At 48.4% G+C, this 16,099-nt stretch overlaps 1 protein-coding gene across 1 annotated transcript in view; it reads right to left on the reverse strand.

The window, feature by feature from the left end:
* Positions 1–16,099, reverse strand: part of EXOC4 (exocyst complex component 4) — a 428,233-nt gene that overhangs the window by 22,508 nt on the left and 389,626 nt on the right. Inside the window, exon 17 of the mRNA XM_069861081.1 lies at positions 14,252–14,411. Coding sequence (XP_069717182.1) covers positions 14,252–14,411 — 160 coding nt within the window. The remainder of the gene's footprint in view (positions 1–14,251; positions 14,412–16,099) is intronic.

The following is a 16,099-nucleotide window of genomic DNA, read 5'->3' on the forward strand; positions in this document are numbered from 1 at the left end:
AGCAACGAAGCTGCTGAAGGGGCTGGAGAACAAGTCTGAGGGACCTGGGGTGGTTTAGCCTGGAGAAGAGGAGGCTGAGGGGAGACCTCATTGCTCTCTCCAACTCCCTGAAAGGAGGTTGTGGAGAGGAGGGAGCTGGGCTCTTCTCCCAAGGGACAGGGGACAGGACGAGAGGGAATGGCCTCAAGCTCCACCAGGGGAGGTTCAGGCTGAACATTAGGAAAAAATTTTTCACAGAAAGGGTCACTGGGCACTGTTAGAGGCTGCCCAGGGAGGGGGTTGAGTCCCCTTCCCTGGAGGGGTTTAAGGGACGGGTGGATGAGGTGCTGAGGGACATGGTTTAGTGTTTGATAGGAATGGTTGGACTTGATGATCCGGTGGGTCTCTTCCAACCTGGTTATTCTATGATTCTATGATTCTCCAGACTAAACTGCTCCAGGTCCCTCAGCCGCTCCTAGAACCCCTGGGCTCAAGCCCCTCCCCTAGCTACGTTGCCCTCCTCTGGACACTCTCCAGCCCCTTGATGACTTTCTTGGAGTGAGGGGCCCAAAACTGAACCCAGGATTTGAGATGTGGCCTCACCAATGCCGAGCCCAGGGGGACAATCCCTTCCCTACTCCTGCTGGCCACCCCATAGCTGATCCAAGCCATGAAGCTGTTGGCCTTCTTGGCCACCTGGGCCACTGCTGGCTCATGTTCAGCCGCTGTTGACCAGCACCCTCAGGTCCTTGTCCACCAGGCAGCTTTCTAGCTACTCTTATCCAAGTCTTAGTCCTTCTATTAAAGAAACTGCAGTTCTACAAGTACCTGGTCAGTGGCTCCGGGTTGTCATGGAGGCCAAAGTCACTACAGGCAGAAATTAAGAAGAAAAACTTTTCACTAGAAAAATCCCTTCCCTTTAATTACCATTAGCAATGCAGCATGACAGAGCGAGATAAACACACATGCACCTACACAAATAAGGAGCTTGGGAACACAAAGTAATTACTTTGTTGTTTTTTTTTTTTTCTCCTTTCCCCACTAACATTCAAAACTTATTAGTCTCCAGAAAGCACATATCAGCAAAAGACTGTCACCTCAGGGATAAATGAGGAACTTGTTTGTAATTCATTTCCAGGAGAATATATCCTGATGTTGCTAATGCAGAGAAGGAACGCGCTCTAGCCAAGTCTAACAGCCAAAACCCACTTCTTCGAAATGTTTATTCGCATCTTCCTGAGCTTGTGTGGCTGGAAATGCGAACGCCGCTTTCTGCTGGCTGAGAAGTTCACCTCCATTGATTGTTTCACTAACACAGCGAGAACCGAGCAAGGAAAGTCAATGAAGCCTCTCAGTTTTTCAGTCCATTTCCAGTTTAGAAATATTGAATTAATCTCTTTACTCTAAGCAACTCAGACATCCACATTCAGGCAATGAAAATCATTACAGAGGCCACTAAAACCTATATCTTTAAAGGTTACAGTGAGAAGATTAAAAGCGCCTCCGGGAAAAAGGGAAATGGCTGATCAAAATAAAACCATTGAGTCAACAGCGGAAAGCCTGAGCAGGACTGGCACCTTCCAGTGCTGACCGGTATTTTAAGATACTTCTTCTGCTGTATGGAGCAATATCAGGGAAGAGTGGATGCTACGTGATTTCACACTTCGTAGTGTGTTTGGACATTGTTTGGACATGATTCTCTATCTCTAATCTGCTCTTGTGAGAATCTACTTGGAGTCCTGTGTCCAGTTCTGGAATCCCCAAGATAAGAAGGACACGGAACTGTTGGAACAGGTCCAGAGGAGGCCATGAAGATGATCTGAGGGCTGGAGCCCCTCTGCTAGGAAGAGAGGCTCTCAGCCTGGTGGGCTTGTTCAACCTGGAGAAAAGAAGGCTCCAGGGAGACCTTAGAGCAGCTTCCAGTACCAGAAGGGGCTCCAGGAAAGCTGGGGAGGGACATTTTCCAATGGCCTCTCATGATAGGGTGAGGGTGAATGTTTTTAAATTGGAAGGGGGAAGATTTAGATTAGACATTAGGAAGAAATTCTTCATGATGAGGGTGGTGAGGTCCTGGCACAGGTTGCCCAGGGAAGCTGTGGATGCCTCATCCCTGGAGGTTGTTCAAAGCCAGGCTGGATGAGGCTTTGAACAGCCTGATCCTGTGGGAGATGTCCCCATCCATCAGGAGGGTTGGAACTAGATGGTCTTTAAGGTCCCTTCCAATCCAAACCATTCTATGATGAGGGATGTAGAAACTGCCAAATGAATTCATCCCTGTAATCCAGTTAATATGCAGCTGCCACTAGGTGTAAAACGTATGGAGGGTGCTTACAGATTGATCTGCCCACCTGCAAAGTCACCTCCTGGCCCCAGGCAGCCGAGGAGGGGCTCATCTTACCCAGTGATAGATGCCTGCTGTAGATAATCCCACTGAGCAGGTCACCTCTGCTCCCTGATCCTCGTGAGAGAGCAACAGGCGTTCCTAGGAGGCCCTTCATCTCGTTTCAAATAAAATTTAAACCAATTCAGAAAAAACGCACTCTAATCATCCTCACTTCTCGCTTCTTGCTGTAAAGGGGATGAAGGGCAGCCAGCTCCGATGGAGACGTGACTGTGGTGAACCTCTAGTTATAGAGCAAGCGTTCATCGGTTCAACAGGTCAACGCATACATCTGAAAGTTAAACTCCAATTTAAATACTTGGTTGGACTTGAATGCATGTTCTTCGAGCTGCCATGGCCCACGTGTCTGCGAAATGCCTGGTGTGGGTTTTAATTACAAAGCCAGCAAAATCCCCTCCTTGAGGAATTTATAATCCATGCAGCCACCAAAGGAAAGGGAGTGATGTGCTGTCATTACCCTGTGGTTCAGCCACTTTCTCTCCATCTTCATGTGCTCAAGTGCTCTCATTATGTGAAAATTACTTAAGGACAAACATAAGAAATGTCATCCCCCAAGAGTCAGGCTCTTTGCTTCTGAACATCTGCTCTATCACCGTTAGGGCACTTTGGAGTTTTTTCCTGATGCAGAGAAGCAGCAGCAGGCAAGACATTTCCCAGACACAGGCAAGGAATAAGAAAGCTGCTGCTCAGCAAACCTGAGGAGAACAGTTGTCCATCCAGAGGCTGGAGTGAGGCCAGGGGGCCTGGAGGCGGGGACGGAAGCGCAGTGACCTCTGCATAAGGGCATATTCACTCCTCCTGCCTCCCCTCGGCTCCAAACTTGACCACTTGGCACAACAACCCTGTGCAGCTCCAGACTAGGAGAAGTCTGGCTGGAAAGCTGCCTGGAGGAGAAGGACCTGGGGGGGTTGGCTGACAGCGACTGAACATGAGGCAGCAGTGGCCCAGGTGGCCAAGAAGGCCAATGGCATCTTGGCTTGGATCAGAAATGGCATGGCCAGCAGGTCCAGGGAGGTTCTTCTCCCTCTGGACTTGGCACTGGGGAGACCGCTCCTCGAATCCTGGGGTCAGTGCTGGGCCCCTCCCCACCAGAAGGATGTTGAGGCTCTGGAGCGAGTGCAGAGAAGAGCAACGAAGCTGGGGAAGGGGCTGGAGAACAAGTCTGAGGGCCCTGGGGGTGTTTAGCCTGGAGAAGAGGAGGTTGAGGAGAGACCTCATTGCTCTCTCCAACTCCCTGAGAGGAGGTTGTGGAGAGGAGGGAGCTGGGCTCTTCTCCCAAGTGACAGGGGACAGGACGAGAGGGAATGGCCTCAAGCTGCGCCATGGGATGTTTAGGCTGAACATTAGGAAAAAAATTTTCACAGAAAGGGTCATTGGGCACTGGAACAGGTTGCCCAGGGAAGTGGTTGAGTCCCCTTCCCTGGAGGTGTTTAAGGGACGGGTGGACGAGGTGCTGAGGGACATGGTTTAGTGTTTGATAGGAATGGTTGGACTCGATGATCCGGTGGTTCTCTTCCAACCTCATGATTCTATGGTTCTATGATAACTCCTTCGTCATCTAATGTCTTATCCTAATTTAAGACAAAGTTCAATTTGCAGCAGCATTATCACTTCAGAGCCTTACAGCTCATTTCCTTGTTTGTTCCCTCTCCTTCGGTTGTGCCAGCGCAGCTGTTTGCGACGCCTGCTGTGAACCAACTCGGGGAGCTGATCCTGCCAAAAATGAGAAAAAGCTGATGCGAAACCCAAACCACAGCCCTGCTCTCCCCCAAGCTGGATCATTTCCCCGCTCTCATTTACTATTTTGCATCAGAGCGATCAAGACCAGGTTGGACGAGGCTGTGAGCAACCTGATTCAGTGGAAAGTGCCCCTGCCCACAGCAGAGGGGTGGGACTGGATGGGCTTTGAGGTCCCTTCCAAGAAACGCTTGATCCACAGTGAACTGGGAACTGTGTGTGATCTCCAGTCCTGGGCATCAAGGTGAGCTATCTGGGAACAATGTATTTTCCAGTGTGGTCTCCATAAATCACAGAATCACTAGGTTGGAAAAGACCCACTGGAAGCTTCTGAGCTGGTCAGAACCAAGACCTTTTCCAATAGATGAATGGTTGGTGGGGCTTGATGTGGCATCTAATAAGTGTTGAGTGGGTATCTTGACAGGAGACATAGTTCTCAGCACTATTCTTGCTTCACCAGCTAGAGGAGCTCTTTGGTTTCTTCCTGCTTTCTTGTGACTGATTGCATGACCAACGATGCAATTCCCCTGTGCACTTCCATGGAGGAGAGCAGACCAGTGATTTTGGCTTCTCCAGATCAGTCGCATCTTCCAGAATCCCCTCTCATTTCTGCACAGCTCCAGCAAAGCACGTGACAAAAGCTCATGGAGGACTGAAGAAGCTCAAAGCTTGGGAAGTCTTGAGCAGTCACCGTGCTGTAGATACATTGAGAGCAGTCAGAAACCCCACGAAGTGCTATATGAAAAGTTGTGAAGCCATAAATATGTGTCCTACACAGAGCAGCTGTAGATTTAACTGGAAATTAAACTACATGGATGGGTAATTTGTTCTAGTGTAGTTACTGAAACTGGAACAGGGCAATTGTTTGGGATGTATGGGGACTGTATGGGGACACAGTTTTTGATCCCTCAAAGCACACGGAGGAAGCTAAAGGAGAAAGGAAGGGTGGGGACATCAAGCCGAGGGGTGTTTTTTAATCCTCTGTGTTTGGGATTTTTGGTTAATGCAGTGAAACCGCTAATTACAGCTAATTAAACCTGCACTGAGATCAAAGCTCAGTGGAAACTACAGGAGGGAGAAAACAAGAGAGAGAAGAAAGGAAAAGAAAATATGGGTTTTGTTGTAACCAAGTCATTATTTGAAAACTAAAGCAGCTTTGTTAATTAAAGCAGCAAAACCAAAATGAGGGCACGCTCCACAGATACACAACAGGAGTCCAACGTCGTGATGGAGATAACACGTCTTTCCCACGCTGTCAGCAAAGAAAAGCTTTTCTTCTAGAGCTCGTTCTGCTTCTGGCTCCTCTATAGGGAAGAGAATTCCTAGGATTCACACTGCAAAGTCCCAGTGACTTTTGCCTTCCACAGCACTGAGAATCTTGGGCTATAAAGTGAGGGGAGAGGGATTCCTCCCCACAAACACGTTTGTGATTTTTATGAACGAGGAAGAAGTTTTCCTCTCCAACACAGAGACAACATGGCCAGCAGGAGCAGGGAAGCGATTGTGCCCCTGGACTTTGTGCTGGTGAGGCTGCACGTTGAATCCTGGGTTCAGTTTTGGGCTCCTCCCTACAAGAAGGACATTGAGGGGTCGGAGCGGGTCTGGAGAGGCGAACGGAGCTGGGGAAAGGGCTAGAGAACAAGCGTTATGAGGAGCAGCTGAGGGGTTGATTAGCCTGGAGAAAAGAAGGCTGAGTGAAGACCTCATGACTGTCTACAACTGCCTGAAACAAGGTTGTAGTGAGGTGGGTGTTGGCCTCTTCTCCCAAGTGACAGGTGATAGGATGAGAGGAAATGGCCTCAAATTGTGCCAGACCAGGTTCAGATTAGACATCAGGAAGAATTTCTTCACGGAAAGGGTTCTGAGGCCCTGGCAGAAGCTGCCCAGGGAGGTGGTGGAGTCCCCATCCCTGGAGGGGTTTAAAAGATGGGCAGACGACGTGCTCAGAGATCTGGTTTAGTAGTAGGGAGGTATGCTTGGACTCGATGGTCTCAAAGAACTTTTCTAAGCAAATAATTCTATGATTCTGTGAGAGGTTGGCTCAGTGACCAGCTTATCTACATCAGGATTTAAAAAAAAAACATTGGTAGCTGACTGCAAAGGGCACGGGTTCAATCTGTAGGGCTGTCTAGCCCTGACAAGGTATTATAGAATCACTGAATCCTAGAATCACCAGGTTGGAAGAGACCCACCGGATCATCGCGTCCAACCATTCCTATCAAACCCTAAACCATGTCCCTCAGCACCTCGTCCACCCATCCCTTAAACACCTCCAGGGAAGGGGACTCAACCACCTCCCTGGGCAGCCTCGGACAGGGACCAATGACCCTTTCTGTGAAAAAATATATGCGACAGCCATTTGCTGTCCCTGCCATGCAAAGAAAAAATCCCCACCTTATATGGGTTAAAATTTTACCCTCAATCTTGACACCCACCAATCACTAAACATCTAGGAGATTATCAAAGCTATTTCATGGTGGAAGTGGCTGCATTGCACTTGGAATCCAAAAATGATAGAATCATAGAATCACTAAGGTTGGAAAAGACCTCTAAGATCATCCAGTCCAACCATCAGCCCAACAGCACTGTGCCTACATCATGCCCTTCCAGCCCAAACCATTCTATGATTCTATGATCTTAAACACCCCGTGTCATCTCCTGGCTCAAGTGCAGCCCCAAGGAAGAGCATCTGAGATACCCTTTTTATCCAGTTCTGAAGCAGAGGAGCATCACAGGAGCGCTGAGAGCAGAAGAGCATCTGCCACTGAATGAAGGGGATCCCAGTCAGGACCTGTTGGACCTGGGTTTCAACACACACACACACGTCAAAGCCTCAAGAAAGGCTCTTGAAGGAGAATTCCCTCCACCAGCTACATCAGGCAGCCTGGGCACCCAGGCAGCAAACGCAGCTTGTTGTTTCCCTATCTATGAAGAATGAAATCAGGAAGAGAAATAACATTTGGCAATGAAAAGGACTTATTTCAAAGAACTGAGACGTCTGAGGAATCTCTAATGCACTCTGGCTTCCCCTTCCCTCTGCAGCATCCAGTAGATGGCAGCAAGTCCCTGCTTATTCCTCCTGTCTGGGGCAGCCTTGCACTTTAGGCAAAAGACAAAAATCTCTCCTACACCTGTATAATTAAACAAAAAAATTCCCAGCCTGCCAGTCAAGAGCCCTAAATGCAGAGCATCCGAACCAGACCTGCACTCTGAAATAAAGCACCCTCTGAAATCCTGCTGCTGGAGATTGCTCCTGGTGGTATTCTTCAGTTCTCCTCATGCAAGAATAAGACAAGAGTTGGGTAGGATGGAGCTGCCACCTCCATGGATGTTTGTGCTGAAAGCAGCGGGGCTGTTTGTGCTGGAAAATCCAGGCACAGGAGCATCTCCACCTCTTGTCACCAGCTGAGCTGGTCTTAAACCTGGAGGGTCGATAACGACTCTGCTGCTGGGATCCAATCAAACTTGTGAGCAAAAATAGAATCATAGAATCATAGAATCACCAGGTTGGAATAGATCCACTGGATCATCGAGTCCAACCATTCCCATCAAACACTAAACCATGTCCCTCAGCACCTCGTCCACCCGTCCCTTAAACCCCTCCAGGGAAGGGGACTCAGCCACCTCCCTGGGCAGCCTCGGCCAGGGACCAATGACCCTTTCTGTGAAAACTTTTTTCCTAATGTTCAGCCTGAACCTCCCTTGGTGGAGCTTGAGGCTGTTTCCTCTTGTCCTGTCCCCTGTCACTTGGGAGAAGAGCTCCAGCACCCTCCTCTCCACAACCTCCTTTTGGGGAGTTGTAGAGAGCGATGAGGTCTCCCCTCAGCCTCCTCTTCTTCAGGCTAAACACCCCCAGAGAGCTGCTTTGGTGCCAGAGCAGAGCTGAGGCAAATCTGCTGCTTCCCAAACCCACACTGGTCTCTTCTCATCACACTGTGTTGCTCCAAGCAGGCACAGAATTATAAGATGGTTTGATCTAAAGCCCATCCAGCTCCTCCCCGCCTGCCACAGGTAAAGACACCTCCCATGGGACCAGGTTGTTCATACCTTCATCCAGCTTTGCCTTGAACTCCTTCAGGGACATCCATGACCTCTCTGGGCAACCTGGGCCAGGGCTTCACCACCTTCACAAGTAAAGGATTTCTTTCTAAATCCCCCTCTTTCAGCTTAAAACTGCTTCCCCTCATCCTATCCCTGCATTCCCTGACCAAGAGCCCCTCCTCAACTTTTCTGTAGCCCCCTTTCAGTACTGGAAGGCCGCTAGAAGGTCTCCCTGGAGCCTTCTCTCCTCCAGGCTGAACAAACCCAGCTCTCCCAGCCTGTCATATTGACACCCTGACCAAACCCAACCAGCGATGCAGCAGTTTGACACCAATTTGCAAGAAAGCTTGTGGTTCAGACTCCCTCCTGTCTCTCTGCAGGCAGCTGTGTGGGTTGTTGGAAGATGCTTGCCCCAAGCATCAAGGCTGGACATTAGGAAAAAAATTTTCACAGAAAGGGTGATTGGTCCCTGGCCGAGGCTGCCCAGGGAGGGGGTTGAGTCACCTTCCCTGGAGGGATTCAAGGCATGAGTGGACGAGGTGCTGAGGAACATGGGTTAGTGTTTGATAGGAACGGTTGGACTCGATGATCCGGTGGGTCTCTTCCAACCTGGTGATTCTATGATTCTATGAAAAATGTAAGAATGCAAGCAAGTACATGGACATGGTGGCATCGTGGGGATCAGTGGGAAAGCACAGACACAGAGGAACAAGGTCAGAGCAGCAGCTACCCGGGAGCAGAAGCAGAGGTCGTTCTCTTTTGCGAGCGATAAGAATTCCAGCAGCCCTCGTGTATCGATAGATTCGATCAGAGGAATCTGGACTACGTTTCAAGGGCTAATTCACAGCCAACCTGTGAACAACTCTCTGGCATGTTGATGGTTTCTTCCCGTTCCTTCTCACTGGGGACTCTAGTGGGACATGTTGCTGCCCATGGCAGGGGTGTTGGAATTAGATGATCTTTAAGGTCCCTTCCAACCCTAACTATTCTATGATTCTATGACTTCTTGGAGTGGCCAGGAGCTGCTGGTAGTCACAATGTAGGTACCACATCTACTAGAAAGCCATGGTCAGAGCCATAGGTAACATCTTTAGCAGCAGGAGAAGAGATTTCTGGTCCCTGCGGCATAGATGGACGTTGCAACCATTAATTGGAACGGCAGCAGCAGGGAAACCTCCAATCTAACTCATAGGTGTACAAACACCACTGGTTTTCTGTGCTGCAAACCATTTAAGGGATGAAGGACACTTTGAGACTCGGTAAAGACGAGCAGCTCCTCTCCAAAACCTTTATCTCAGAGGTCAAAATGACATGGTGTTGTATGAAATGTTGACATTTCATCACTGGTCTCTCCCTTCCCCTTGCAACCACCTCAATTAACTTTCAAGAATAGGGCAATTTTAGCACTGCTGTGCGTCTGAGAAACTGGTTTGTTTTTAATGAAAAATGAACTTCTAAGAGTTGAATGATATTTTAGATAACAAGAAGTCTGCAGCAGAAACCTTGTCTTTTTCAACTACCCCTGATGAAATCTCTGCATAAACATGCAAGTGTAATTTTTTGTGGGGCTAGAGGGGGAGATGGAAAGAAGGCACAAAGGGAAAAGATCTGAACTGGAATCCAAATCTGAAGATGAATTTTATCTGTTTAATGTCATAAATCTAACTCTGGGTCTGAAAATTCCAAAATTTTGAGGTATTTGGAATTCATTCTCAGTCCTAGACTTCAAAGTAAATCCCTAGATATTATACATGGGAAGAAAATACTGATTTTTCTTGAATATAGTAGTGAGTGTCCTAAAGACTGACTGCATTTCTGCTGGCCTAGAGGCTGAACACATCTATAAGAGGAAGAAATATTAATATTTCCAGGAAATTTAGCAAATGTTACACATCATTTTGTGACACTTCAGCAGTCAGAACCAGCTTTTTAAACTCTTTCTCCTAGCTAGAACTCGCAGAACTCAGCAATCAAGAGAAGTGTGGCCAGCAGGGTAAGGGAGAGGGTTCTCCCACTCTACTCCACTCTCAAGAAATCCCACCTGGAGTCCTGTGACCAGTTCTGGAATCCCAAACAAAAGAAGGACAAGACATCGTTGGAACGGGTCCAGAGGATATTATGGTGATGATTTGAGGGCTAGAGCACCTCTGCTATGAGGACAGGCTGGGAGCATTGGGGTTGTTCAGCCCAGAGATGAGAAGGCTCCAGGGAGACCTTAGAGCAGCTTCAAGTACCTGAAGGGGCTCCAGGAAAACCGAGGAGGGACTTTTTACAAGGGCCTGGAGTGACAGGACAAGAGGGAAAGGTTTTAAATTGGAAAGGGGAAGGTTTAGATTAGACATTAGGAAGAACTTCTTCTGGATGAGGGCGGTGAGGCAGTGGCCTAGATTGCCCAGGGAAGTCATGAATGTCCCATCCCTGGAGGTGTTCAAGGCCAGGTTGGATGGGGCTTTGAGCAACCTGATCCAGTGGGAGGTGTCCCTGCCCACAGCAGGGGTGTTGGAACTGGATGGGCTTTCAGGTTGCTTCCAACCCAAACCATAAGAAGCTCCTTAAAGAAATTGGAGTAGATGTTGGATTATTTTGCACAAGGGAAACTGCAAAGTTGAGAGATGGGACAGTGAGTCCCATGCTGGGTTAGACTCACTCCATAAACCTATCCCATTCTGTAATGATCATAGAATCATAGAATTATTAGGTTGGAAAATGACCATTGAGATCATCAATTCCAACCATACCTGCCCACTACTAACTCATGATCACCCAGCTCCCTGGAGAAGCGAGGCAGGGAGGGAATATACCGCAGTTACCACGAGGTGCAAGGAGGAAGGATGAGTAGGTGAGTTCCTGGGCACTGGAACAGGCTGCCCAGGGAGGGGGTTGAGTCACCTTTCCTGGAGGTGTTTAAGGAACGGGTGGACGAGGCGCTGAGGGACATGGTTTAGTGTTTGATAGGAATGGTTGGACTCGATGATCCAGTGGGTCTCTTCCAACCTGGTGATTCTATGATTCTATGATTCTATTTATCCATCATCAGCTCTGCCCCTGCTACCATATGCGAAATAACCACTTGTTCTCCTTTTCCTCATCTTTAAAAAGGTGAAAATGATAGTTAGCTACCGCACAAAGCTTTTACAGACTCCTATATGAGCAATATCACAGAAGCACAAATCACTTTTATCCTACATTGAAGTTATTTTATGCTTTCTGTGGGTGAACTGTTATGTTTATTTTATAGTTTGAATAGACCTCAGTAAGAGGAGCCCCTGGGGTAACATGAGAACTTGCTCAGGTAATTGTAAATTCAGGTGAGCAGGGCAGGGTTGGGATGCACGAGACACCTCGTTTATGTAAAAGGGGAAGCTGGATAATAAGCATTGAGGAGTCATCTGAAGAATAAAAGAATAAAACATACTCTCTAGATCACAGAGATCTGCCCCCAAAGAAAGACAGGAGCAACACAGTCATGAAAGCTAAACCAAAGTGTTGTTGAATTTATATTATAGGAGGAAATCTGCATCGCAGGTGCCACAAAGCAGCTGATGTTATGCAGAAGCTCAGGCATCCAGCTCAGAGCAGCTTTGTGGAGAAGAACTTGGGGTGCTGGTGGATGAGAAGCTCAACGTGAGCTGTCAACGTGTACTTACAGATGACAAAGCCAAACGTGTCCTCGGCTGCATCACAAAAAGTGTGGCCAGCAGGGCAAGGGAGGGGATTCTCCCCCTCTGCTTCACTCTCGTGAGACCCCAGCTGGTGTCCCATGTCCAGTTCTGGAATCCCCGGCAGAAGGAAATGGAAATGTTGGAACAGGTCCAGAGGAGGCTACAAACATGATCCAAGGGCTGGAGCACCTCTGCTATGAGGACAGGCTGAGAGAGTTGGGGTTGTTCAGCACACAGAAGGCTCTAGGGAGACCTCAGAGCAGCCTTCTAGTACCTGAAGAAGGCCTACAAGAAAGCTGGGGAGGGGCTCTTTATCAGTGAATGTAGTGTTAGGATGAGGGGGAATGGTTTTAAATTGGAAAGAGGAAGATTTAGATTAGACATCAGGAAGAAATTCTTCATGATGAGGGTGGTGACGCCCTGGCCCAGGTTTCCCAGGGAAGCTGTGGCTGCCCCATCCCTGGAGGTGTCCAAGGCCAGGTTGGATGGGGCCTTGGGCAGCCTGGTCCAGTGGGAGGTGTCCCTGCCCATGGCCAAAGGGGTTGGAACTGGATGTCCTTTAAGGTCCCTTCCACCCCAAACCATTCTATGATTCTATCTCTTCCGAACTCCTCAGCTGTTGATGATACTGAGCAGCTCCAGCGGTGCAGGAGAAAATCTATTTGCCACACAACTTCAATTTAACGGAGGCTGGTGTACGTGTGTTTGATATCGTGGAAACTGTTTGTCTGGTGCATCATCCATCAGCAAGAATGGGAGTGGGGAAAACATTCCCTCCTCACCCTTCCCTTCAAATTCCATGTCAAATTGTGCAGCACTACGAGGCAGAGCTCAACCCTTCCTGCAAAGACCCCTCGGTGCCAGCCTCCAGCAGCGCTCGGTCAGCTTCTCATGATTTGGGTGCCAAGGTGCTGTCAGCACATGCTCAAGCTCTGTTCTGCCTGCCAAAAAACTGGGCTAATTTATTTAGCATTTTAACAGATCAGGGGGAAAAAAAAAAAGTACTTAAAATAAGAAAAGATTGAATTTGGGAAGTTTATACCTTGGAGAGTTAGTAATGGATCTTTCTCTCTGCCCCTCCTCTAGGCCTCAGCATTCATAACTTCTCCATGTCAATGTTATTATGAAGAAGCTAATTCAATAATGAGATCATTCCCCATATGAGAGCCCGAATAAATGAGGCGCTCAGTCATTCCTGCGCTCATCTGAGGGAGTTGTGCTTCTCTTGCAGTTCAGTCTTCACGAGTGAGGGCAAAATCGACATCTCCTTCCAGTGTTTGTGGTGGGTCATATCCAAGTGTGACGCAAAATTGATCTACATGCCTTAAACTGCAAGTTCCAGACTCTTCCTTTAACTGCTCAATGCTGAACCAGCTGCTGCCACAAAGAATCGGCCAATATTACTACTGGTCATCAGCATCTCAGGTCCATGGGCAAAGCACAAGCCTTCTAGCATCTGGATGAAGGCATTGAGCACACCCTTAACAAGTTTGCGGATGACACTAAGCTGGGTGGAAGCGTGGATCTGCTGGAGGGTTGGGAGGCTCCAAAGAGATCTGAACAGGCTGGATCCATGGGCTGAGACCAACAGGATGAGGTTTAACAAGGCCAAATGCCGGGTCCTGCACTTTCATAGAACTTGAGGCACAACAACCCTGTGCAGCTCCAGACTAGGAGAAGTCTGGCTGGAAACTGCCTGGAGGAGAAGGACCTGGGGGGGTTGGTTGACAGTGACTGAACATGAGCCAGTAGTGGCCCAGGTGGCCAAGAAGGCCAATGGCATCTTGGCTTGGATCAGAAATGGCATGGCCAGCAGAGCCAGTAAGGTTCTTCTCCCTCTGGACTCAGCACTGGTGAGACTGCTCCTCGAATCCTGTGTTCAGTTCTGGGCCCCTCCCCACAAGAAGGATGTTGAGGCTCTGGAGCGAGTGCAGAGAAGAGCAACGAAGCTGGGGAAGGGGCTGGAGAACAGGCCTTATGAGGAACGGCTGAGAGAGCTGGGGGTGTTTAGGCTGGAGAAGACGAGGCTGAGGGGAGACCTCATTGCTCTCCACAACTACCTGAAAGGAGGTTGTGGAGAGGAGGGATCTGGGCTCTTCTCCCAAGTGACACGGGACAGGACGAGAGGGAATGGCCTCAAGCTCCGCCAAGGGAGGTTCAGGCTGGACATTAGGACAATATTTTTCACACGAAGAGGAAGCCCCAAGCACAGATACTTTGGTGGGATCTCCACTTAGAGTTCATGCTGAGCTCAAGCAAGCCACGTTACTCTGAATGTTGCTCAAGATGGGGGAAAGTGAACATTCTCAACACTTTCTGGGCTTACCTAGATATCCAGCCAGTTGCACGCACAAGATGTGAAACCTCTGGAAGGAGCTACTTCCATATACATGGACATCAGAACAGTTACAGCATGGGGCGCTTTGCTCACCTTGCAAAGTCCAGGTCAGCCTCACGTGACATGGTGATGTTCGTCAGGTTTTGCTGGAGGATGAAGATGTTCCTACACATTTTCTTGATGCCAGATTCGCTGATGCGCTTGAAGTAGTGGGCGCCGTTGATAAGAATGCAGGAAATCAGGTGGCCCAAACCTGCAAGGGTCAGGAGGAAACAAATCAAAGGAGGAAGACATTTAGTGATGATAATTCATCATAAACTCTATGAATCAGCACTGTTAGGTGGTGCACGTCGACTGGAACCAGAGACACACTGGACTCTACATGGAAAGAGCCTCCAGTATCTTCCCTATGTATTTTAGGACTTCCCCAAAACAATATGAAAACTCAAAGTTGCATTATCACAGCCGTTCATATTTCTAGGGCACTTCCAGATTTTCAGTCAGGCTTTGTGTAATGTCCCTTTCAGTTCTTCTCTCTGAGCAACGCGATGGACCACTACTGCTCCAACCAAATGATAGTATTTTAATCTGTTATCAAGGGTGGCATTTTTCCCTGATAAACCCACACTCTGCAAGAGCAGAAATGAACTCATCTAAATGCACTTGATGTGCAGCCTCTCTCTGATCACTCTTGAACAGTTTCTTGTGTCTGAATGATGTCTCCATCTTTCCTCTGCTGCTGAAGGACAGAGCTGAAGGACCCCCAGAACGATGTATGCATTCGTGTCACATTACAGACAGCAAAACCCCAGCCTGATTCACTCAGTACAAGAATCATAGAATCACAGAATAGTTTGCGTTGGAAGGGACCTTAAAGATCATCTAGTTCCAACCCCCCTGTGATGGGCAGGGACACCTCCCACTAGATCAGGCTGCCCAAGGCCCCATCCAAACCTGGCCCTGAACACCTCTAGGGATGGGGGAGCCACAACTTCTCTGGGCAACCTGTTCCAGTGTCTCACCACCCTCATGGTGAAGAAATTCTTCCTTACATCTAGTCTAAATCTGCCCCTTTCCAGTTTATACCCATTCCCTCTCATCCTGTCACCACAAGCCTTTGTGAACAGTCCCTCCCCAGCTTTCCTGTAGCCCCCCCAGGTACTGGATGGTCCCTATAAGATCTCCTTGGAGCCTTTTCTTTTCCAGGCTAAACAAGCCCAACTCTCTCAGTCTGTCCTCGTACGGGAGGTGCTCCAGCCCTCTGATCATCCTTGTAGCCTCCTCTGGACCTGTTCTAACAGTTCCATCTCCTTCTTATGTTGAGGATTCCAGAACTGGACACAGGACTCCAGATGAGGTCTCATGAGAGAGGAACACAGGGGCAGAATCCCCTCCCTCAACCTGCTGGCCACGCTTCTTTTGAGTAGAGGTCAATACAAAGTCTGAATAAAGAAAATATGTTCATGTATAAGCAACCAGTTGGGATATATGTAAACACCCAACCTGGGCTTCAGAGGTGCCCAAATTTCATGAAGATCATGTATATGAATTTCAGCCTCATGACTTATTGAGATATGAATGATCCCCATGGCTCTGTTTCACTCTCCTCAAATAGACAGGGTAGACCTGAGCTCTACAATGTGTTGGTGAGCACTCGCTCTGCGATGGATTCACATAGCTCAGAAAATATCAGATTAAAAAACGCTCAATAAGTAGATATATGGTTATAGGGGGAACACTTAGATACTGAAAGCCTTCTCTAGGAATAGTAAGCAATGACCAAAAGAGGGCGAGCCAGGCTTGCAAAGCCTTCACCCCTGTTGACAAATTATACTAGAATCATAGAAATTTTTGGTTAAAAAAGACCTTTGAGATCATCAAGCCCAACTGCACCTGCCCACTACTAAACCAGATCCCTGAGCGCTTCATCTCCTTGTCTTT

This window comes from Phaenicophaeus curvirostris, chromosome 1, assembly GCF_032191515.1.
Source record: "Phaenicophaeus curvirostris isolate KB17595 chromosome 1, BPBGC_Pcur_1.0, whole genome shotgun sequence".
NCBI lineage: Eukaryota > Metazoa > Chordata > Aves > Cuculiformes > Cuculidae > Phaenicophaeus > Phaenicophaeus curvirostris.